This window comes from Panthera pardus, unplaced genomic scaffold, assembly GCF_024362965.1.
Source record: "Panthera pardus isolate Hobbes unplaced genomic scaffold, ASM2436296v1 HiC_scaffold_3, whole genome shotgun sequence".
NCBI lineage: Eukaryota > Metazoa > Chordata > Mammalia > Carnivora > Felidae > Panthera > Panthera pardus.
In genome coordinates, this window is record NW_026526876.1 from 18,160,349 (window position 1) to 18,185,422 (window position 25,074).

Here is a 25,074-nt window from a genome sequence, read left to right on the forward strand (position 1 = left end):
GGAATGGATGCTTCCAAGGGCTTTGGCTCCCTTGACTCTGGGAGGGGTGCACCGGCAGGCCCCGGAGAGACCCCGAACAGCCCCTCCCGTCCCCACTGCCTCTGCTCCGGGACTTTGACTTCTGGCCAGGAACAGTCTCCAGCCTTCTGTCAACCTCCCCCTTGTCAGCAAGTTCTTGGTACGCGCCCTTCCCCCCGCCCTGCCCCCAAGAAAAACACTGGAAAACTCAGGAAATATAGCACTTTTATTTACTGTTCTTAAAGCCAGAGGCAAACAACATAAGCATATCCTAAGTATAAGACAAGTACTTAGAACAGCCACACACATCCCAGACGTTCCCTGGGATCAGGAAAATGTCCTCTCTCTTCCCGTTAAGCTGGGACTCTTAACTGGTATGCAACTCTTCCCCCAAACATTTTAAAGCCAAAAAGACCGGCAGGGGGCACCCCTTCCCTTTTGGGGGGGGGGGGCGTTGTCTGGCTCTGCCTCGCCGCCACACGGGGGCAGGCTTCCTCCTCATCTCAGCAGCTGTTCCTGCGGCAGGGGGCCCAACCTCTAACATACCCCCTGCGCACGGAGCTCCGGTGCCCCCGTCTTGAACCGATACTGTCAAACCCAACAAACAACACTGGAACTCGTTAACCTGCGGGCAGGACTAACCCAAACTCTGCTCTCTGGCAGCCGATGCCAAATTCCTCAGAACTTTGCTCTCTCCCAGATAGGTCCTCTTTCTTGGGACATGCTGCTGGGGCAGCAGCGGAGAGAGGCTCCGAGGCGGAGGACCTCACACCCTCTCAGCGGCAGAAACGCTCCACCACATACTGCGGGGGGGCCGGGGAGGTCTCAGCGGACAAGAAGTATGGATGTGCGAGGGCGGCCTTGGCGGAGATCCGCTGGCTGGGGTCGTACTGCAGGAGTTGCTGTGGAGGAAGGAGGAGAAAAGAGATTGAGCACTGGGCCGGGCCGGGCCCCTGAGAGGAGTTACCCTCGGGCCCTAGGGGGCGGGCCCCAAACCCAGGAGCAGCTGCCTTCAAGCCATCTCCCAGCTTGCAAGCCAGTTCTGGATGCTCTTGGAATCTGGGGACAAAGAATGAGTTCTGGTCCGGCCCTGGGAAACCTTCCCCGCCTCCTGCGGACTAGAGGCTGAGACCATCTGTCTTTTCCCTGCCTGAGGTTCCCAGGCCTCAGCCCGTGTCTGGTTGAGACAGACTTCTATGTATGGAGAAGGCGAGGGCCCAAGCTGTCCAGGGCGCATGCTTGAGGGCGGGGCAGGAAGTAGGAGTCCCTGAGCCCGGCGAGGCTGCGGACAGACCCCTTGCCTAGGAGTAATCCAGATGGAATGCTAAGTGACTTGGCTGGAGGTCTATGCCGTCCTGCTGGCAGACCTACGCAGGCCTCTGGAAAGGTGAAAATCCGGCCCTGCCTTCCTCTGGCCCAACAACCAGACTAAAGAGACAAACGTGGCCCCAAATCTTTGTGGGCGAGAAGAGGTGGTTCTACCTGGGGCCTCCCGAGCAGCCTGGCCTGGGCCCAGCCCAGTGGGTCAGGATGGTACAACAGGACAGGTGAGTGAAGGCTGTGTGGCAGGGGCCCAGACGGCAGGGAACAGCCAGGTGCAGAGAGTAACCACCATGGCAGGAGGCGTGCTCCCTGCCGGGGAGAGCTTACAGAGAAAGGGCAGGTATCACAGCATAAAAACAAAGCTAACTAACTAGAAGATCGGAGTTTTAAAAGGAAACACAAACACTCGACTCCTCAGGGGAGGGGGTCTCCAGATTGAACAATCAGTATGTGCAGGGTCTGGGACAATCAGGGGTCAGAAAAGAGACTCAGAAGGAGGTGCGGTGACACAAGGGGCTGGCTGACAAAGAGGACACTTGTGGTGGGAGCAGCAGCCTTTCTGGCCCTCCCCTGCCCCCCACCTGTACCTACCATGAGCAGGTCCTTGCCCTCTGGTTCCAGGCCGGGCACAATCTCCTCCAACCCCTTCCTGGTCCACTTGGGGAAACTGCCCTTATAGTCGGGCAGCTGGGTGACTCCTGGCCACATGGCTTCACTGGGCGTCCCCAGGGTCCGAAAGATCCGAAAGAGCTGGTCAATCTCAGAGTCACCAGGAAACAGGGCTCTACGGGTCACCTGCAACGAGGGAGACGGGGTGTGGGGTCCACTCCCTTGTCATACAGAATCCAACACCAGATAAGATATCCTTCCCGGGGCTGTGCTGAGAATCCCGACCTTCTCTGGAATGAGCTCCGCTTCCTTAGTCCCGCAACCAGGCCCAAACACCCCTTAATCCACCTCTAATGGGTGCATCAGTGTCGCACTGTCCCCCCCCTCCCCCACTGCCCCCAGCAGCACCCTGCCTGTAGCCTCCCCCGTGGCCATGTCTGTCCCTCTTTACCATCTCGGCAAAGATGCAGCCAATGCTCCAGACATCCACAGCCGTGGAATAGAACTTGCTGCCCAAGAGGATCTCAGGGGCGCGATACCAAAGTGTCACCACCTGTGGGAGCAAGAAAACGGCATCATGCAGGCTGGCTGCGTGTTCAGGTGACATCCCTTCAGCCGTCCTCTCCCCCGGGGCCCGCGGAACCTCGTGGGTGTAGGTGCGTAGGGGCACCCCGAAGGCTCGAGCCAGTCCGAAGTCGGCCAGCTTGATGGCACCCAACTCATTGATGAGCAGATTCTGGGGCTTCAGGTCTCGGTGGATGACCCGATGAGAGTGGCAGAAACTCACCCCCTGCAGCAGCTGGAAGAGGTAGCTCTGCAACAGGGAGCGAGGAAGGGGCCGGATGAGCGGAAGTGGGGCTGGCGGAGGGGGGCGTTCGCTGGCCTTCCCCGCCCTTCCCTCGCTACCTTGACCAAGTGCAGGGGGAGCTCGGAGGCCGGCGTGGAGTCCATGTACTTCTTTAGGTCCTGGCTGAGGAACTCAAACACCAGGTAAAGCTTCTTCTCGCTGTGCACCACATCCAGCAGCCTGGCCGGGGTCCACCAGTCACAACACGGCTCCCGGCTGGACGGAGACGGGCCCAGCCTCCCCGCCTCCTTCCCCACCTCACCTGACGATGTTGGGGTGCTTCAGCTCTTTGAGCAGGGAGATCTCCCTGATGGCAGTGCTTGGGACTCCCTCAGTTTCCCTACGGGAAAGGAGGGTACGGCAGTGGAGGCAGGGAGCCAAGAAGGGTGCTTCTGCCCCGGGGGGGAGTCACCTGTGTGTTCCGTATTCCAGAAGGATGGCCCGGCCCCCAGCGACGGGGCGCTGCGGTCCTCATGAGGCACACACTAGCACCACCAGGGGCCCCGGGCGAAGCGTGGAGGGAACGAGGAGGGCTGCACCTCTGCGCCTGCCCCCCCGCCGTAACTGGGCACACTCAGAAGTGCACCCTGAGGTGTGGGACGGACGGGGGCCACCCCTGGGGCTGATGTGTCCCGGGGCCCTCCGGGCACTCACAAATCCAGCCTGATCTTCTTGAGGGCCACGAGCTGCCCCGTCTCCTTGTTCTTGGCCTTATACACCACCCCGTAGGTGCCCTCTCCAATCTTCTCTACCTTCTGGAACACATCCATAGCCGCAGAGCTGCCCAGGAAACAGAGGGCGCCTGGGGCATTCACTGGCACACCCAGCGCCCCCGCTGCCCCTCTAGCCCCCCCGGAACACCTAGGCCAGCCCCTGCCTGGGCCCAGGTCCGCCTCTGCCCCACTCAGCCCCAGAGAACACATCCCCAGCGCAGGCCTCCCCCAACCCAGCCAGGAAGGTGCCCAGCTACGGAGCGCAGGAGGGCCCAAACTTCTCAGCGGAGCTCCCGCCTCTGCCCTGCCAAGCCCCAGGTTCTGGGGGCGAAGGCTACCCAGAAGGGTGGCCTGAGGGGCCGGGGTAGAGGTCAGGGTAGCTCGGGGCAGAGGTCAGGGGTCTGGAAGGGTTTCTGAAGCCACAGTCGTGCTCTAGGCCGCAAGGCCAGGGTGAGGGGCTGGGCCTCAACTGTCTGGGGACGCTCAGCCTCCTGTGAGGGCAGAACCTCGGTGGGGACAGCCCCCCTGCATCCCGGGACCCCCACCCGAGCCCTGGGGACCCCCAGCACCACCCCCCTGGTAACCCCAGCCCAGAATTCACCAGAAACCCTGTGCTCCTGGAGCTTCACTGCTAACAGGCTGCCGGCTCCCCGGCTCCCCCTCCTGGTCCCCGCCGGCGCTGCACCACGTGCACACAACACAAGGTCTCCCCCCACTGGGGTTTTTATTCATGAGGACTTTCCAGAACCCTCCATATTCCCACTCGAGGCTCGGGCCCCAGCACCCCACAGTGTAGCCTCCCACAGGGTGTCTGGAACAATCCAAATTAGCAACCCCACCCCACCCCCACCCCCACCCCTTCTCTCCAGCTCCAGACAAAGGCTGTCACTCCTGGGGAAGGTCCTGCGTCTTCCCTGCAGTGGCTCTGGCATCTCCAGGGGGCTTGACTTCAGGGAAGGTTTCGGGGGGACAGCTGTCAGGCACTGTCGCTTGCTGCTGGCTGCTGTCCCTCTCCTGCTGGTACCTCCTCTGCTCCCGGACGGCTTGTTCTAACAAGGGCAGATTCATTCCTTCCACACAGGTCAGCACCCGGGCCTTCACCACGGAGCCTCCGTCTGAAAGACACAAGCACAAGGCACTGGCAGTGGCTGACACATGGGTCACCTTACGGATGCATGCCAGCTGTTTCCCCCGGCCTTGCTCTCAGGACTGAATTTTAACAGGATGAGTTGGAGGGATGGCGCGTGGAGTCCCCGTAATTTTCCTCCTCGGGCTTCAGAACTGTGGCCCTGCCACAGCACAATTGGCACATGTCTGGAACTGGGGGGAGAGCCTGAAAATCCCACTTCTGCATGGCGGAAGGGCCAGATCGAGGTACCCTCTACTTCCCTCCTTTGTTGCCTTTTTTTTTTTTTTTTTTAAAGTAGGCTCCACTTGTCGCCTTCTTAGTGCAGTGGGCAGCGCGTCAGTCTCATAAAGTAGGCTCCACGCCCCACGTGGAGCCCAACATGGGGCTCGAACTCAGGACCCTGAGATCAAGTGCTGAGCTGAGATCAAGATTCAGATGCTTCACCGACTAAGCCACCCAGGTGCCCCTCCTTTGTCGTCTTAATTCCTGCCACCTGCTCTGTAGGTCCCAAGTGCCTGGGGTTGAAGAGGGTCTCAATCACCATCCCCCTAGTCTAGACCGCTTTCTTTCTTTCTTTTTTTTTCTTTTACTTTCTTTTCTTTTCTTTTCTTTTTTTCTTTAAGTAGGCTCTACTCTCGATATGGGGCTTGAACTCACAACTCCGAGATCAAGAATTGCACACTCTACTGACTGAGCCAGCCAGGTACCCCTAGACGATTTAAAAAAAAAAAATTTTTTTTTAATGTTTATTTATTTTTGAGGCAGAGAGAGAGAGAGAGAGAGAGAGAGAGTGCTAGCAGGAGAGGAGCAGACAGAGAGGGAGACACAGAATCCGAAACAAGCTCCAGGCTCTGAGCTGTCAGCACAGAGTCCGACACGGGGCTCGAACCCACGAACCGCGAGATCATGACCTGAGCCAAAGTGGGATGCTTAACCGGCTGAGCCACCCAGGCGCCCCCTGGACCGCTTTCTTGATTTAACATAGCCTGGGGGCACAATTCAGAATGTTGGACTGTCTAGATTCCAGCCTTCAGCACCGGCAGATAAACCTGTTTGGAACAGGAGGCTGCCTGTGTGTCCTCAGCTTCCACTGGTCCCAGTGCGGGGCTGCAGACAGGGCACAGCCTGGAGAGCAGTGGCCGTGTGGCACTGTCCAGATCTCTGCATCGCTGTAGATGGTTGATTCTCATCACTCGGCCACTTCAGGAATAGCTGGGTGACAGATACCGAGGAGTCAAACAGGATACCTGGCAAACGTCACTTGGCACCGAAAGGCTAGACCTTTTCTTGGGACACGTGTAGCCCCACACAGGTGTCACAGAGCAGCTGCCCACGTTCGGGGTGACACGGGACAAGCAAGAACAAAATCACAGCTCTCGTTTGCAATTAAAACCACCTGTACGAAGACTTTCTTAGTTATTTGACTTGATTTCGCAGGACTTTCCTTACATGATGCCTATCAGCCCTTCCCTCCCGCCAGCCTGGGGAAACGCTCCCTTCTCTATTTACTTTGAGGAACACGTTTCTCCCTGTGAATGAAAAATGTTATTAAACATGGAGGTGACCTTTAGAAAGATGGTTACCACAAGGGACAAACTGGGTCAGTCCATCAGTCCATCTGTGTCAGTCCGTCTGCAGAAGGTCTCTGTAACTGGGATTGAAAGCATTTGAAGAAATGCTGTAGGGAGGGGAGAGCGGCGTTTACACACAAGACGGCCAAGGAGAGAGTCATTTAGGGGAAGTTCTTGGAAGTTTAACGAACCCAGAGCAACAGAGCCTGGATGAAGACAACGTTGGAATGCAGTGGGTAGAGGCGTGGGTTGGAGAGAAGGAAGGGGTGATATGAAGAACAGACCTTCTTTCTTTTAAGTGTATTTATTTGGGGAGAGAGAGAGAGAGAGTGAGCCTGAGCAGGGGAGGGGCAGAGAGAGAATTCCAAGCAGGCTCTGTGCTCTGTGGGGCTCGAACCCGTGCACCATGAGATCATGACCTGAGCTGAAATCCAGAGTTGGGTGCTTAACTGACGGAGCCACCCAGGCGCCCCCAAAACAGACCTGCTTTTAGGACGTTTGCCCAGAGAAGGAGGGCCACAGCGAGGTAGGGACACAGAAGAGGACACTATTATTAAAACATTTTTTTTTAATTTATTTAGTTTTGATAGAGACCGAGCACAAGTGGGGGAGGGGCAGAGGGAGAAGGAGACAGAACCGGAAGCAGGCTCCAGGCGCCGAGCTGTCAGCACAGAGCCCGACATGGGGCTCGAACCCACGAACCGCGAGATCACGACCTGAACCGAAGTCACGCTTAACCGACTGAGCCACCCAGGCGCCCCAGGACACTATGATTTTAATATACAAGAAGCTTGAGGGATTTATGTGTTGAGAAGGAAGAAGCAGTGGGAACAGGATAAGGACTCAGTTGGGAGAGCAAAGTCCCCACGGAAGGGCAGGCTGTGCGTCACAGCACAGGGGCTGAGCCGCACGGAGGTCAGACCCTTCTCTCTCCCAGACGAGACGCAAGGAGCGTCTGGTGGGTGTGGACGCAGGTCATTTAAGATTTCACCCGGGACATAGGAGGCAAGGTCATCTGCCAAAAGCATGGAGGTGATGAAGCAGATGTGTGACAGGTGAGTGGCTGAGAAGATGTTGTGAACCACGGGAGGGTGGGTTGACCGGGACACGCAGAAGGCCCGGTGCGGCAGGACACCTTGAAACCATCATGCTGGGAATCCACAGGGCATGTGAACCTTCTCCATCAACAGGTGGGACCCGAGAGGGCGAAGGTCGGGGGTTGATCGGGCCACTGTGATAGAAACGAGGGCGTGAAAGTTCTGCCAGCAAAGGGGCTGCCCTCAGAGTGAGGTGGGGCTAGAGGAGGGGAAAGCAAAGGGCAGAGAAGGTGGGAGAAAAAGGAAGGAGTGTCTCAGGTCCACAGGTCCTGCGGGGCGCTGCAGAGGAGAGAGCAGCAGACAGGTAGGTACGAGGTCGCAAGGCCGCAGTTTCAGGTGGCAGAGATGCGGCCATGGGACGCAGAGGTGGGGCAAGAGGCACCTGCAGGCAGGACCGGTTGGCCGCAGAGAAGGATAAGGATTCACAACGGCAGACCTGAGGAGCCAGCTGGCTGCTGGCACCTGTCCGGGTCTGGTGGCGGCAGTGACCTGGGAAGCTGACCAGGTGCCACTTGGGGACAGGAGGAGAGCTGTTGTCCTGGGGAACAGCCAGGTTTCAGGCAAGTCCCATCGAAGGTGAGAGCATAAAAAGGAGTCTTTCAGGGAGGGGGGAAGGTTTTAGAGAACACGACAGGAAGGCTTGTAAGGAACAACAGTCAGCTGGAAGAAAACCAGGCAGGTGGGGTTTATGGGATTTATGGCGAGGGCCCTAGGGCAGCCCTCTCGCTGTAGGCAAGGTCACCTGCAGCCTAGGAAGTCTAGGGACTCTGGAGCAGCACTGGGGGAAAGCCTACATCCCCAAACCTCAATCCCTGGGCAGGAAGTCCTTGAGCCCTTAGATGGTGCCCAAGGAACGTGTCACAGCCAGCAGGTTTCTGACATAGCTTCACCTTTTTGTGCCTCTTGGCTAGCTGTGTGCACAAATTTCAGAAAGTGACCTTAAGTGGCCTCTTTTCTGTCATCAGAACTGCTAAGCTTGCCACAGGGCATTGTCTTGTGTCTAGATGACCTTTGTGCCCCAAAGGACTTGGAATCTGGCTGGGACAGGACATACGGAGGAGATCTGAAAGCAGCCACACAGGAGCACCTTGGTCTATGTGGATCAGTGGCCACCTCCAGGTTCAGCCCACACTCTGCCCCTCCCCCCCTCATTGTTGTCTTTCCTCCCGTGTCAGTTGCCAATGATGAGCATGTGCTATTCAGAAATTAGAAATTTGGGGGAAACTTAAAAAAATTTTTTTCTGATGTTTATTAATTTTTGAGAGAGACCGAGTGTGAGTGGGGGAGGGGCAGAGACAGAGGGAGACACAGAATCCGAAGCAGGTTCCAGGCTCTGAGCTGTCAGCACAGAGTCCGACGTGGGGCTCGAACTCCCGAACCATGAGATCATGACCTGAGCTGAAGTTGGACGTTTAACCGACTGAGCCACCCGGGGGGGCCTCTGAAACATTTTTTTAAGAAAGAAAAAAATAGACTGTGATGAAAGTAAGGAGAAGCAGTAACGTAGCCAGAGCCTAGGGAGACTGCTGCTTGATCTGAGGCTTGATTATTCAGGTTCAGTTTTGGGGAGCGGGGGCGCAAAGACACTTGAGAGTGGTGCTGTCTGTGCTTTCAAAGTGAGTCACGGCGCAGGTGCAACACTGATCAATCCACTTCCGCGGTGTCTGGCTTATCGGGCGGGTGTGGGTGCTGCTGGCTGACTCCGGCTTTGCAACGTTCCAGTCATTCATGGAACAATGGGATCAGCCAGTGATAAGATCGATCTTTGCCTAGATTCATTATTTCATCAGGGCTTTCAAAGAGGTGCCTCTCGAAGTTTCTTGCATTTATTGACTGTGATTCCTATCTAAAGAACCTTTCCTTCTCTTCGACCCAGTGCTGTCCCTGAACTACCCTCAGGAAAAGGCAGGATGGAGAAGGTTTAACGTAACCAGGAGGAAGCAATTGGCCAATTCCGGACCCGAGTTCTCTAATAAATGGCATTTAAAAAAAGATGGGGCACCTAGGTGGCTCAGTCAGTTGAGCGTCCGACTTTGGCTCAGGTCATGAGCCACGAGGCAGTTCATGAGTCCGAGCCCCGTGTCGGGCTCTGTGCTGACAGCTCAGAGCCTGGAGCCTGCTTCGGATTCTGTGTCTCCCTCTCTCACTACCCCTCTCCCACTCTCTCTCTCTCTCTTTCAAAAATTAAAAAAAAAAAATAAAGAAAAAAAAAGAAACCACAAATATTACAAGAGACTTGGGGTATGTAACCCAAGTCTTTATGCCATATATAGACTTGGGATCTTGATCTGAACTAACCAATTTTTTAAACAGCCATGGAGGGGCACCTGGGTGGCTTAGTCGGTTAAAGCATCTGACTTTGGCTCAGATCAAGATGTCATGGTTCATGAGTTCAAGCCACGCACGAGGCTCTTCACTCTCAGCGGGGAGCTGGCTTCATATCCTCCGTCTCTGTCTGTCTCTGTCTCTATCTCTCTCTCTTAAAAAAAAAAAAAAAAAAGCCATGGCGAGGAGGAGAGTGAACACGGACAAATGTATTCTATTGTATCCAGAAGAGTCAATTTGTTGGAGTATGACTGTGGTAATGTTAGAGACCTGCGAGGTGTTTCTGGACACCAATAAAACAAATAAGTAAATGCAGGCAGTGGAGACTCAGGAACCGTACGTAGACTATGGATCCCGGCTGAGTCTGGGTGATGGGTACAGACAGGGAGGTCCATTCTACCATTCCACTCGCGCACATTTGATTTGAAAATATTAAATTAAAAAAATTACATGGGTTGAACTTGCACAAGTTTTTTTCCATTTTTCTTCCCACAAGTAATTCTGAACATCCACGCCAGGTCCTGCTCTCATCCTGGCCTGCCGTCCTAAGCTTCAACCCCTCTCTGTATTGGCAAGCAGGCCTTAGCACCCCAGACTCTGTGCGGTGGGCTCCCGAGAGCTCCCAGGATTCACTGCAGGGCTGGGGGTACAGGTGAAAGCCTCAGGTGACCTGGGGCTGCAGTCAAAGTAGAAATCATTTGTGCAAAAGCCCGTCGTACCCATTCGCAGCCCCCTCCTGATGCCTCTCTCAAATCAACAGGAGGGCAGGAACTCTGTGAGCTCCAAGGCTTGAGCCTGAATAAAGATGAACTATTATGAAATCAAAGATAATTAAACATGAACATTAACATTTCTTCTAGTACATTTCATCCAGGGTTAAAAACCACCCTGACTTTTAGAAAGGACATTGGTGATGTAAAGCAAGAAACATATGTGTTTGTATCCTCTGATACAGCAATTCTATGTTCAGGAAACTACCCTGAGGCAATAATCAGAAAGTGGACAGAGATTAGTGCCGAAGGGTATTAAGTGTGGCATTTTTAATATATCTCAATGTAGACAATTTTTTTTTTTTTTTACATTTTTACCCTCTGGCTATAAAAGCATACATTTCCGGGGCACCTGGGTGGCTCAGTCAGTTAAGTCTCTGACTCTTTTATTTAAAAAATTTTTTGAAATGTTTATTTTTGAGGAAGAGAGACACAGTGTGAGTGGGTTAGGGGCAGAGAGAGGGACACAACATCTGAAGCAGGCTCCAGGCTCTGAACTGTCAGCACAGAGCCCGATGGGGGGGGCTCGAGCTCATGAACAGTGAGGTCATGACCTGAGCTAAAGTTGGATGCTTAACCAACTAAGCCACCCAGGTGCCCCCGGCTCTTGATTTCAGCTCAGGTCATGATCTCGAAGTTCGCGGGTTTGAGCCCTGCATCAGGCTCTGTGCTGACATCACAGAGCCTGCTTGGGATTCTCTCTTTCTCTGCCTTTCTCATGCTCTCTCTCTCTCTCTCTCTCTCAAAATAATCAATTAAAAACATTTTTAAGGAAAGATTTAAAAAAAGCAATATGTTTTCACTGTAAAATGCTAATAAAAATACAAAGAATCCCACAATCCCACCACCAGAAATAACTTCTATTAACATTTCGGTGAATAATCTTTCATATACATAGATGTATGCAAAAAAAATGTATATTAGGGGTGCCTGGCTGGCTTAGTTGGGATAGTAGGTGACTCTTGATCTCAGGGTTGTAAGTTCGAGCCTCACGTTGGATATAGAGATTACTTAAAAACAAAATCTTAAAAAATGTGATCTTACAATACATACTGTTTTGTAAACTGCTTTTTCTTTTTTTCTTTTTTTTTAATTTATTTTAAATTTTTTTTAAATGTTTATTTAGTTTTGAGACAGAGAGAGACAGAGCATGACTGGGGGAGGGTCAGAGAGGGAGACACAGAATCCGAAGCAGGCTCCAGGCTCTGAGCTGTCAGCACAGAGCCCGACACAGGACTTGAACTCACGGACCATGAGATCATGACCTGAGCCGAAGTCGGACACTCAGCCAACTGAGCCACCCAGGCGCCCCTGTAAACTGCTTTTTCTTAGTAAGATATTATGAACATATCTTCATGTCAACTGATAAAGATTTACAACACCATTTAAAAAAAATTTTTTTTAATGTTTATTCATTTCTGAGAGATAGAGACAGAGCATGAGTAGGGGAGGGGCAGAGAGAGGGAGACTCGGAATCTGAAGCAGGCTCCAGGCTCTGAGCTGCCAGCACAGAACCTAATGTGGGGCTCGAACTCACAAACTGTGAGATCATGATCTGAGCTGAGCTCAGACGCTTAACCGACTGAGCCACCCAGGTGCCCCTACAACACCATTTTTAATGGCTGCATAACATCCCACTGACTGAATATACTGTAATTTCTTTAACCAGTCAACGTACAGTATTTTTGTAAGAGCAAAAAATGGAAACAATATACACGTGCAATGGTCGTGTGACTCAAGGTACATATAAAATATTATATGGCTATAAAACATTATGTCTACACAAACTTTTAAAACCTGGGGAAATGTTTACAATGTAGATGAAGCCAAAATAACCAGATACAACATTACATAGTATGATATCAGCTGTGTAAAGGAAGATGACACAGGAATGGCCAGAGAGCGAAGCAAAGAATTCATTCAAGTACCTAGGTTTTAAACAACAACCTTCGGCACGTCTGAGTGGCTCTGTCGGTCGAGCGTCCAACTTCAGCTCAGGTCATGATCTCGCGGTCTGTGAGTCTGAGCCCCACATCAGGCTCTGTGCTGACAGCACAGATGCTCTGTCCCCCTCTCTCTGCCCCTCCCCTGCTCTTGTGCACACACACGCACGCTCTCTCGCGCTCTCTCTCCCTTTCAAAAATAAACATTAAAAAAAAAAAAAAAAAAAAAGAGCAACCTTCGACTCTTGATGCCTGGGAGAGATTCTCCCAGGTTGCTGATACTCCTTCCCTTCTATTTCTCTCACCCTGACTTCTTGGCCTGTTATTCTAACCCCATCCTCTCTGAGCCTTGGTTTTCTCACCTGTGAAACGGCAACAGTTAAGACTCAGTTGAAGACCGGTGGGCAGATTCACAAAGATTTAAGCAAACTATCCAGTACCAGGCCTAGCACATGGTACGCCTTCGGAAATTAATGGGTTCTCTCCTCTCTCACTTCCGTTTCCCACGAGTCCTTGAACTTGTGGGCTGGTTTAGAAGGAAAGTTAACCCCAGTGAGGGACTCTTGTTGGGTCAGAAGCCAGGCCCCATCCTGACTGAAGACTGTCCCACTCGGGACCCACAGGGAAAAGAGTGTGTGAGGCCACGACTCACCCTGGTGCTCGAGCTCCCCAAGGACAAGATACATGGAGTCCACTTGGGCTTGGAACGGCTCTACCAACTTGGTACACACCAGGATCTGGTGCTCGTCAGATCCATGCTGAGCCCTCAGGGTGACTCGGGACTGAGCCACGTCATAGAGGCACAACCTGCAGGTCAGGAAAAGTGTGATCATTTGTATCCACACACAGAACAAACATGAAAAGCTCAAAAGGTGCCGGGAGCCCCATAAATCCAGGGGACTCCGGTCAGAGATATAAAAATGGCAGCAACAAGTCAGAAAATCGTTTTCAGTCTACATTGTTACGATACAAATTCTATGCACTAAAAGGCATTTGTTTAAAGAGTGTTGACAAAAGCATACACTTATATAACCACCACCCCAATTAAGATTCGCCACATTTCAGGGTGCTTTGGCACATTTCTATCAGCCCCAAAAGTTCCCTTGTGCCGCTCTGAAATCAATCTCACCATCTCCCATCCCAGGCAACCCACTGATCTGCCTTTGGTCTCTACAGATGAATTTTTCTACTCAAGCACCTCATAGAAATAGAATCAGAACAATATGTATTCTTTTGTGTCTAGCTTCTTTTGGTCAGCATAATGGTTTTGAGATTCATTTATGCTGTTGGGTAAATCAGTGGTTTATTCCTTTTATTGCTCAGTAGGACACCATTGAAATTCTTAAAAATAATTTGTTTGGGGTGCCTGGGTGGCTCAATTGAGCGTCGAACTGTTGATTTCAGCTCAGGTCATGATCCCTGGGTCATGGGATAAAGTGTGGAGCCTGCTTGAGATTTCTCTCTCTCTCTCTCTCTCTCTCTCTCTGCCCTTCTCCCACTTGCACGCATATGCGCTCTCTCTCTCCCTCTCTTAAAAAAAAAGTGTGTAGGGGCACCTGGGCGGCTCAGTTGGTTAAGTGTCTGACTTCGGCTCAGGTCATGATCTGGCAAGCCTCATGGGTTCAAGCCCCGCATCGGGCTCTGTGCTGACAGCTCAGAGCCTGGATCCTGCTTCGGATTCTGTGTCTCCCTCTCTCTCTGCCCCTCCCCTACTCGTGCTCTGTGTCTCTCTCTCAAAAATAAATAATCATAAAAAAAAAAAAAGAAAAGAAACTGCCAAATTGTTTTCCAAAATGGTTGTGCCATTTTGCACCCCACCCATAACATCTGAGGATTCTAGTCACTCCGAATCCTTGCCAGTACTTGGTATGGTCAGTCTTTTTAATTTTAGCCATTCTACTGGGCATGAAAATACCATATCATTGTGGTTTTAATTTGCATCTCCCTGGTGGCTAATGACGTTGAGCATCTTTTCATGTGCTTATTGTCCATTTGAGTGTATATACATAGATATTTTTTAATCGTCATATGCAAAATTGTTCACTTATTTGTAGGACTGCTAATTGTTATGTATATCTGCTTTTAGGAAGTGCTTCTTCAAGCCTTTTGCCCTCCTCTGTTTGAACACTCTACAACATACGGTCTTCCCCTCCAGTTTTACTTAGGTATAACTGCCATACAATAAACAATACATACTTAAGGGACAAAATCTGACATTGGACATCGTACACACTTGAGAATGAAGACAGGAACATATCATTTTCATCACCCTGAAAAGTTCTCTTGCCTTTTTGTAATCCTCCTACGTGCCACACCCAGGGAACTCCCGCAGGCAACCGGTCTCCTTTTTTCCACTACGGATTACTTTGCATTTTCTAGACTTTTATATAAAAGGAGTCATACAACATGTAACTTTGGGGGAGGGGGCCTGGTTTCCTTACTTCAGCATATTTATTTTGAGATTCATCCGTATCAGTGCACGTGACAATAGTTCACTCCATTTTTCTTCTGAGTAGTATCCCATTGTGTGGATACACCACGATTTATTTATTCACTCAAATGGACATCCGGGATGCTTCTGGTTTCTGGCCATTACAAAGAAAGCTGCTATAAACTGTGCACAAGGGGCGTGTGGGTGGCTCAGTAGGTTAAGCGAGCGGCTTCGGTTCAGGTCATGATCTCGCGGTCCGTGAGTTCGAGCCCCGCGTCGGGCTCTGTGCTGACAGCTCGGAGCCTGGAGCCTGCTTGAGATTCTGTGTCTCCCTCTCTCTCTGCCCCTCCCCTGCTCATGCTCTGTCTCTCTGTCTCTCTCAAAAATAAATAAAACATTTTAAAAAATTAAAATATTGCGCACAAATCTTGGTGCAGACATGTTTCCATTTCTCTTGAGTACATGCCTAGGAGTAGAATAGCTGGATCATGATAGATATATGTTCATACACACACACACACACACACACACACACACACACATATATGTGTATATATATGTATATATATATATATATGTATATATATATATATATATAAATATAAATACATATATATATTTTTTTTAATTTAAGTAATCTCTTATACACAATGTGGGGCTCGAACTCATAACCCTGAGATCATAAGAGTTTCATGCTCTATGGACTCAGCCAGTTAGGCACCACATGAGATACATGTTTACCTTTTAAATCTTTTTTCTTTCTTTCTCTTTCTTTCTTTCTTTCTTTCTTTTACTTTAAAGAGAGAGCGAGAGAGAGAAAATCTCAAGCAGGCTTCACACTCGGTGCAGAGCCCTAAGCGGGGCTCGATCCCATGACCCCGGGATCATGACCTGAGCTGAAATCAAAGAGTCAGACGCTCAGCCAACTGAGCCACTTAGGAGCCCCTGTGTAGCTTTTAAAGAAACTGCCAAACTGTTTTCCAAAACAGTTGTACCATTTTACATTCCTACCAGGAGTGTGTACAGGAGTTCCAGCATTTGGTTTTGTTAGTCTTTTTAAAATTTTTTTAATAGTTTATTTATTTTTGAGAGAGCACGAGAGAGCAGGGGAGGGGCAGAGAGAAGCGGGGGAGAGAGAGGGAATCCCAAGCAGGCTCCACACTGTCGTTGAACAGCCCGATGTGGGTCTTGAACTCAGGAACCATGAGATCGTGACCTGAGCCGAAATCAAGAGTTGGACTCTTAACCAACTGAGTCACCCAGGTATCCCCATGTTATTAGTCTTTTTAAGTTTAGCCACTCTAGTGAGTGTATAGGAGCATCTCATTGGCTTTTTCTTAAATATATTTTTAAGTTTATTCACTTGTTTTGGAGAGAGAGAGAGAGAGAGAGAGAGAGAGAGAGAGAGAGAGAGAGAGAATGCCAAGCAGGCTCCACACTGTTGGTGCCAAGCCCAATGCAGGGCTCAAACTCATGAGCCTTGAGATTATGACCTGACCTGAAATCAAGAGTCAGATACTTGGGGCACCTAGATGGCTCAGTCAGTTAAGTGTCCAACTCTTGATTTCAGCTCAGGCTGTGATCTCACGGTCCGTGAGTTTAAGCCCTGCATCAGGCTCTGCACTGATAGTGTGGGGCCTTCCCGGGATTCTCTCTCTCCCTCTCTCTCTGGCCCTCCCCTGCTTGCTCTCTCTCTCAAAATAGGAAAGAAAGAAAGAAAGAAAGAAAGAAAGGAAAGAAAGAAAGAAAGAAAGAAAGAAAGAAAGAAAGAAAGAAAGAAAGAAAGAAAGAAAGAAAGAAAGAAAGAAAGAAAAAGAAAAAGACAGACATCCCTTTAAAAATAAAGTCAGATGCTTAACTGATTGAGCCACCCAGGCGCCCTTCATCGTGGGTTTTAATTTGCATTTCCCTAATGACTAATGATGCTATACACATGTTGTGCGAACACACACCCATTCTCATATTCATGTACGTACATACACGTGAAAACATGTCAAGTAATCACCAAAAGGTTAGCAGTGGCTGTCCAGACAGTAAGTGGCATTACATGTGTTTTTGCTTGCTTTCTTTATACTTTTAGGGACTGTCTACATTTTGTACAATGAAAACATACTAGTTTTTTAGCATTTAGGGGCGCCTGGGTGGCTCAGTCGGTTGAGTGTCCGACTTCGGCTCAGGTCATGATCTCACGGCTCGGGGGTTCGAGCCCCGCGTCGGGCTCTGTGCTGACAGCTCAGAGCCTGGAGCCTGCTTTGGATTCTGTCTCCCTTTCTCTCTGCCCCTTCCCTGCTTGCTCTCTATCTCTCCCTCTCTCAAAATAAATAAACAAACACTAAAAAATTAAAAAAATAAAATAACTAAACAAGGGGCGCCTGGTTGGCTCAGTCAGGGAAGCATACAACTCTTGATGTTGAAGTCGTGAGTCAAATAAAACTTCCAAAAACATCAAAAAAATTACTAGACAAAATTATAATAAAACTATTTTAATTAGTTTTTTTCTGTTGGGGGTGGGGGTGACGAATTGAAACATTCCCCCGACTATGTGAAAAAAACCATTCTGACCTTCCGAATGTTCTCAGTGTGCCCCCGTCGGGAACTTGGCCAGCACTGACTTCCCAGGGGAAGTAATAGATCCCAGGTTTGGGTAGCATCTCAAGGAGCAGAGGTGGATTTTTGAAGATTCCTGACAAACCAAGCAGAACACAAGACTGAGATTAGCAGGTTCCTGAGACCAGCCACACAGGAAAGGCTAGTTCCAGTGGGTAGCAGTTTAATAAAAAACAAAATATTTCGGGGTGCCCGGGTGGCTCAGTCGGTTGAGTTTCTGACTTCAGCTCAGGTCATGATTACACAGTTCGTGGGTCTGAGCCCCACCTTGGGCTCTGTGCTACACCTCGGAGCCTGGAGCCTGCCTCGGATTCGGTGCCTCCCTCTGTCTCTGCCCCTCCCCCGCCCACACTCTGTCTCTGTCTCTCTCAAAAATAAATAAACATTAAAAAAAAATTTATAAAAAAAAAAACCTGTAGGGGCACCTGGGTGGCTCAGTTGGTTAAGCGTCCAACTCTTGTTATCAGCTCACTTCTGGATCTCAGGGCCTCGAGTTCGAGCTCCACGTTGGGCTCAGTGCTGGGAGTGGAGCCTACTGGAAAAAAAAAACAAAAAACAGCAACCCTGTAAAGATAGTACATCCTACCCAGTTTTCCCTCTAATTAACATCTTACATTAGTACGACACATTTGCCACTATTAATGAACCTAAATCAATATGTTATTAACAACTCAACAACATACTTTATTTGGATTTCCTTAGTTTTTTCCCTGATGTCCCTTTTCTGTTCCACAGTCCCTTCCGGAATGCCACATTACATTCAGTTGTTAGGTCTCTTTAGACTCTTCTAGGCTGTGATAATTTCTCAGACTCTCCTTGCCTTTTGACCTTGAGAATTTTGAGGTATTTTGTACTATGATCTTCAGTTTCGGTTTTGTCTAATGTCTTTCTCATGGCTGCACTAGGGTTACGAGTTTTTGTTAGTAATTTCAAAAAGAGAAAGAGAAGGGGCACCTGGGTGGCTCAGTCGGTTAAGTGTCCGACTTCAGCTCAGGTCATGATCTCACGGTTCATGAGTTTGAGCCCTGCATGGGGGCTCTGTGCTGACAGCTCAGAGCCTGGAGCCTGCTTGGGATTCTGTGTCTCCCTTTCTCTCTGCCCCTCCCCCACACATGCTCTGTCTCTGTCACTCAAAAATAAATTAAAAAATTTAAAAGGAGAAAGAAAAGACCAGTTATATAAGTGATGTAATAATGATACTATGGACATTCAGCCGGCTTCTTAGGATGACACATTATATGCGTTTGCATGGCAAGATCTCCAAGATCTATCATTAGGAAAAAAAGTAAGGAGCAGGCGTTTACATCTAATATGTACATTTGCATATGTGAGAGCAAAAGAACACTCCAGAGTTCAACGACACAAGGACCATGAGGATTAATGACAAAGGAATCCTGAAGGTGACAGCTTCAGCTATTTGACAGGATGAGCCAATGGACATATAAACAAAGAAATTTGTAATTATATCATCCCCAGTAAGATTCTTGGAAAAACCAGAGGACACAGCTTTAGCGCAGAAGTTTATGTTACCTAGAAACTTGCACAATTGGTTTCAGGATCTCTAACGTGGGGCTCATCAGGAGTGTTGTTGGTCAATGTTCTAAGGTCATTTCAAGACAGTGTCATTTCAAGCAGCACGGGGCAACTGGCCAAGGCCCCATCCTATTTTGCCCTAAGTGCCGATGTTCTAATCACTGTGACCAGGGAGCAGAGCCATTCCTGTCCCCAGAAATGAGAGAGCCCCCTAATCATCTCTGGCATGAGAGAGAAGCAAAAAAACAAACCAAAAAAAAAAAAAAAAAAAAAAAACCAAAAGTCAGCCGTAAGGGGAAAATGTTGTGGTTTCTGTTTTGGAATAATGGGGACAATTCTGTCCAATCTAGCAAAAAGGTGAAAACTTTGAATCTTTTGTAAAAAGTAATTTTTCCGCTCTCAGACACCACATATACTGTAAGCTGTAAGTAACCACATCACTAAATTTATTATTATTTTTTGAATTATCATACAGTGGAATTGACTCTGGGGAGGGGGCATGCGCTTTTGTAAATTTTAACCTCATTGATTTGTTTTCGAACAAAAGTTGCTATGTGTTTATTAAGACATGTCTGTTAATTTACAAAGCACAGCAGGCTCACCAAATCATTATCTATGTATCATCAGACATTCAAGAGAGTTTCTGAGTAGGTATGTCAGGACTGGCTTTTCTTGTGGCTCAGCAGGATTTCAAATAATGCCTTTAGAAGTCTGAGTACTGGTATAACCTGTACTTCCCAGCCTTCCCTTTTCATTGATTGCCCAAGGCACAATATCCACTTCTGGGAGAAAATTCCATGGTATGAACAAGAGAAATATTCTTCTTCTTCTTCTTTTTTAAAAAACAACTGGGAAATTAGAAAATACCATACGGGAAGGATGGGAAGGATAGTGACCCAGTGTGACTGCTTCTTCCTTTTTTTTCTGAAGCAATTGCTAAGATTTCTGCAGTAGGACTGAAGGACAGAGAAGTAACACCCAAAACCAAGATCATTACAGCTTTTATCAGCTTTGGGTTTCCTTCTAGGGAATGAGAATCTTGATCGTATATGTTTACTACTCCACAATTGGAAGAGATCCCCGGTTTATTATAAAAAGATAAGAGTCAGGGACAGCCAGATGGAAGAGAGGTGTGGAGCAAGGTATGTGGGAAGGGGCGTGATGCTCCCATGTTGTCTCAGAGCACCACACCGTCCCCCACCTGGGCTTGATCACCAACCCTGACTCATAAGTGTTTGTAAAGTTACAGTTCTTTGTTAGCTTATATTGCACAACGAACCTTCAACTTTAAAGTTCAAATTGTATAAATAAACGTTAAAAAAAATAAAGTTCAAATTGCATCAGGTTGTTTGAACTTTGGCCTCAGAAGATTCTATCACATGGGGATTGCTACAAATTTTAAATGTAACCTCAACGAAGTGAATTTTACAAAAACAAAATAAAAGGATTGTGTACCGTGTCTTTAAAAGTTTTGCAATCACCAGAGTAAAAATGTATTCAGAGAAGAATCATCAATGAATGTTACATGTACTGGGTAAGAGTCCGATGAGGAACAGGCTATTTACCTGGTCTCAACAGATCTGCCCAAAGATTACCTATTAATTACAAACAGAAAAATGATCTACTTCACGGTAAAGGAACTTAGCAAATATGACCTTACTGTACCGCCTGAGGTACAGTACTCAGACACATTGTTTTGTACTCAGGAACAGTACTCAGACACTGAGGCACTCAGACACATTGTTTTGTGATATTTCTTTAAAAAATTTTTTTTAAATGTTTTATTTATTCTTGAGAGAGAGAGAGAGAGAGAGAGAGAGAGACAAAGTGTGAGCAGGGGAGGGGCAGAGAGAGAGGGAGACACAGAATCTGAAACAGGCTCTAGGCTCTGAGCTGTCAGCACAGAGCCTGACATGGGGCTTGAACTCACATGCTGTGAGATCATGACCTGACCCGAAGTCAGCTGCTTTACCGACTGAGCCACCCAGGCACCCCTGTTTTGTGATATTTCTACAAAAAAAAAAAAAAAAAATGCATAACCTGAATCTAATCATGAAGAAATATCAGACTTCTGAATTGAGGGACATTCTACAGAATAAATGGCTTATATATTTCAAACACGTCAGTCACAGAAGACAAAGAAACTGCTCCAGTTAAAAGAGATTAAAGAGACACGTTACCTGTTAGGGGGTAAAATGTGTCCCCTCAAAAAGGTATGTTGGAATTCTAACTCCTAATACCTCAGAATATGACCTTATTTGGAGACAGGGACTTCACAGAGGTAATCAAGTTAAAATGAGATCGTTAGGATGGGCTCTAATCTGGTGTCTTTATAGTTGGGGAGAGGTGGACACAGACATGCACACAGGGAGGCGGCCACGTGAAGATGGAAACAGAGGTCAGAGTGATGTGCCCAGAGATCAAGGAACACCAAGGACTGCCAGCAAACTATCAGAAGCCGAGAGAGGCATGGAGCAGACTCTCCCTCACAGCCTCAGAAGGATCCAAAGCTGTCTACATCTTGATCTTGGACTTCTGATCTCCAGAATTATAAGACGATAAATGTCTGTTCTTTAAGGCACCCCGTGTGTGGTACTTTGTTGCAGCCCTAGAAAACTAATACAACGGAATAGAATTCATGATCCTGGATTGATCTTGGTTGCAGGAGAAAAGTATGATGAAGGACAAAACTGCACAATTGTAAACCCATGAAAAGGTTTGTAGATTTTCTCATGGTCTCATCCTACCCGTCACAAATTTCTGTCAATTCTACCTCAAAATACACATTGAATCTATGCACCTGACTCCAACCAAGCCACCCCAGTCCAAGCTTACATCAGCTTTATCACCAGTCTCTTTGTTCCCACTATTTTCCTTCTGCTCACTCTCTTCATAACAGCCAGAGTGATATTTTAAAATGGAAAATATGCCACAGGGAGTCTTTTTTTTTTTTTTTTTTTGCCAGAATCTCAAGTCTGAATCTCACAATGCCTCTAGATACAACCAACAGCTTACAGAGAACATCAAAGATATCCAGAGATGGTAAAAATCCAGGTTGTGGGAAGTTCAATGTGAAAAATGACCTAGCTTTTCCAACAAATTGTGAAAAAAAAAAAAAAAAAAAGTCGTATAGTGGAAACCTGTACATTAAGAGGCTTAAGATTCTTATCCCAACCAACTGCAGCACGTAAACTTTGTCTGGACCCTGGTTTGAACAAACTAACTGTAGACAATTTTTTTTGTAATTGTTTTTTTATTTTATTATTAAAAAAAATTTTTTTAATGTTTATTTATTCTTGAGACAGAGAGAGACAGAGCATGAGCAGGGGAGGAGCAGAGAGAGAGGGAGACACAGAATCCGAAGCAGGCTCCAGGCTCTGAGCTGTCAGCACAGAGCCCGACGTGGTGCCCAAACTCATCAACCACGAGATCATGACCTGAGTTGAAGTCAGATGCTTAACTGACTGAACCACCCAGGTGCCCCTACTGTAGATAGTTTTTTAAGAAACATTTGAATTGATTGCAATGATGACAAGAAATTTGTGCTAATATTTCCAAGTGTGATAATGATATTAGGATCATGTTAAAAATAGTTTAAAGATATATCCTAAAAGTATTTATAGGTGATAGGATATTGGATTTACTTAAAATTAATGTGGTAGGGAAGTGGATGGAATTATAGTGGAAAATTATTGGACCTGGGGGAAAAGTATACGGGGTTTGTTGTATTATTCCTTCTACCTTTGTACGTTTGAACATTTCCACAACAAAGTGTTTAAAAATGTAAATCAGATCACATAACCCCAATGAAAATCTACTAAAAGCTTCCTATTATAAACTCCTGTTAAAATTGAAGATCTTGGGGCATCTAGGTGGCTAAGAGTCAGTTGTCGGACTCTTGATTTTGGCTGTCATGACCCCAGGGTCGTAGGATCGAGTCTTTCATCAGGATCCTTGCTGAGCAGTGAGCCTGCTTAAGATTCTCAATCTCTGTCTCTCTCTCTCTCTCCCCCGCTGCCCTTTGCCCCCACTCCCACTCTGTCTCCAAAAAATCAATAAAGTAAAAAATTGAAAGTCTTTTTGTTGGCCCACAATGCCACATGGGGTTGGCACCTGGCCTACCTTTCTGCCCTTGTTTACCACCACACCTCCTCTAGCTCGCCCTCAGGACCTGCACACTTGCTTTTCCTCAGACTTGAGCGGTCTTCCCCAGACCTTCACGTAACTGGTTTTCTTTCCTTACTTTGGCCTCACCTCATCCTCCTCTTCCTCGGCGAGGCCTTCCCTGTCGACCTTCTCCAAATTCTCATTCTCCACCACCCCCAGTCACTCTATCCCCTTAGCTTCATTTATTTTCTTTCATTCCAGTTTACTGAATAATACAATTTCAAACAGTGGGATTTGTTTACTTGTTTAATGCCTCTGTCTCCCACTAGATGACCAGTTCCAGGAGGGCAGGGTTTCCTCTATTCCTCAGACTCTCTTCTGTGCCTAACACAGCATCTGGTACAGTATTAAATATTTACTGAACAGGTGAATGTATTCATGAAGAAAAGACCATCTACCTCCACACTCAGCCTGGACACAGAGAACCCAAACCACATCTTACTGCCTACATTAACGGGACTTTAGCTTCCATTAGCACTTTTTTTTTTTTTCCTTTAAATACTTTTCCTGAATGTCCAGCCTATGCAAATGGTTTGACCATCAATAGCCAGTTTGCCCGCTGAGATGATCGGAATTCTCTTGCCTTGACGTTTCCACCATTTTTCCACTGTCGCGCATCAGTTCTTACCCGACCCTGAAGTGAACGACATGCCTTAAACCAAACTTCCAACTCACCATAAATTCTGGCCTTACCTTCTCCTGAGGCCCTGCCAAAGCTCTGCCAAGGAACGCTCTCCCTTACCTGAGTAAGCCAAACTAAATAATAGTTTAATGTCTGGGGGCATTAAAAACGTAGCAACAGTGGCTAGTCCTGGTGTATGGGGAACTGAGACAAAAGGAAAGATCAGTAATAACTATCTTGCCTTTATCAATCTTGACTAGTGCTCCCTTAAATTGTGTCCCAAGGGGATGCTTCACTTACCTTAACCTATTCCCAGGATTACTACTAAAAACTGATGTAATAAGTAACAGAGAACGGAGTGCATAGTTTTAAAACCCAATGGATGAGTAGGTTGCTTCAAGTTACAAGGGTAAATTAGGGAGAGAGAAAGAAGGGGATGGTGTACTATGCTCGATCCTCATTTATCGTGGTATGAAGTCAAACGGTAACTAGAAGAAATCAGGAACTAGCATGTAAGTATTTTGTTTAGCAATTTTTTAGTAATCAGAATTAAAAACACAACTGGTTGAAGGGGGCTGCCTCGGATGGGGAGCTTTCTCATTACAAATTCTCGGATACAGGTACCCTAAACGTGGGCAACTGTTACTTTGATGACAATGATAACTGGGAAAACAAAAAAGTCCGGATTCCAAGACCTCTAAACTGCCAGCTCGGTCACAATCTGGTCCACACCCACCCCATAGACAGGGAGCAGCACCGGCAATCCCATACTCAGCAGCCCGAAGCTTCAGGCAGCAAGGATGCCCTTATCTTAACACAAGATAACTGGAGTCTCTTCCCAGGGCGACTTTTGTTCTAGTCCCTTTTTCTTCCTCCAACCTGGAAGGGCTCGGGGAAATCCTACGACAACCCACCCCAACAACGTCGCACGGCCGACAGACTCAACCCCGCCCAGAACCTTGGGTCCACCTTCCCACCTCATTTCCGGGGAGGCCTTTGCACGCGGACCCGGAAGCGGCGGGACCGGCAACTGCTAAGGCGCAGGCGCACTCCTCCTCAGTCGCGTCGCCCCGCCCCTTCCCGACCCCGTCGCCAACCTGTCCGGGCGTCGCGGCGGCCCTGGGTTCCCTCTTTTCGCCCCGCGCGGTCACGTGACGAGGGAGGGGCGGGTTAGCGGGAGCTCCGCGCTTCTTCCTCCAGGGCGATTTCTGGCTCGTCTTCCGGGGTCCCCTTCCCTGGGGGCCGCCCTAGGACTTCCCTGGACGAGAGCGGGGGGCTCGTCCGCCCCCCTGCCGGCCGCGGTCACGGCGTCCACGCCGGCGCCGCCTCCGCCTGGGCCTCAGTCGGCGGAGCGCAGACGGGCGGCTGG

The 25,074-nt window shown here is 48.5% G+C and overlaps 2 protein-coding genes across 6 annotated transcripts; both read right to left on the bottom strand.

Annotated features, from left to right (window-relative positions):
• Positions 1 to 226: 226 nt before the first annotated feature.
• On the bottom strand, positions 227 to 4,061 carry CDK3 (cyclin dependent kinase 3). Its single transcript, XM_019466172.2, has 7 exons — positions 3,452 to 4,061; positions 3,060 to 3,137; positions 2,857 to 2,977; positions 2,594 to 2,764; positions 2,402 to 2,503; positions 1,933 to 2,136; positions 227 to 920 (listed from the first exon to the last, which is right to left on the bottom strand). The coding sequence occupies exons 1-7, from the start codon at positions 3,718 to 3,720 to the stop codon at positions 795 to 797; spliced, it is 1,071 nt and encodes a 356-aa protein (XP_019321717.2). The 5' UTR covers positions 3,721 to 4,061; the 3' UTR covers positions 227 to 794.
• Positions 4,062 to 4,210: 149 nt separating this feature from the next.
• TEN1 (TEN1 subunit of CST complex) lies at positions 4,211 to 25,074 on the bottom strand. 5 transcript variants are annotated; one of them, XM_053892910.1, is made up of 5 exons: positions 24,803 to 25,074; positions 17,809 to 17,915; positions 17,339 to 17,459; positions 12,998 to 13,152; positions 4,211 to 4,625 (listed from the first exon to the last, which is right to left on the bottom strand). In XM_053892910.1, exons 3-5 carry the CDS (start codon positions 17,425 to 17,427, stop codon positions 4,396 to 4,398), a joined length of 474 nt encoding a protein of 157 aa, XP_053748885.1. In that variant the 5' UTR covers positions 17,428 to 17,459; positions 17,809 to 17,915; positions 24,803 to 25,074; the 3' UTR covers positions 4,211 to 4,395. The 5 variants fall into 5 exon arrangements, with proteins under 5 accessions (XP_053748885.1, XP_019321720.1, XP_019321719.1 ...); XM_019466175.2 differs by having other exon boundaries at positions 17,809 to 17,918; XM_019466174.2 differs by having other exon boundaries at positions 24,683 to 25,074.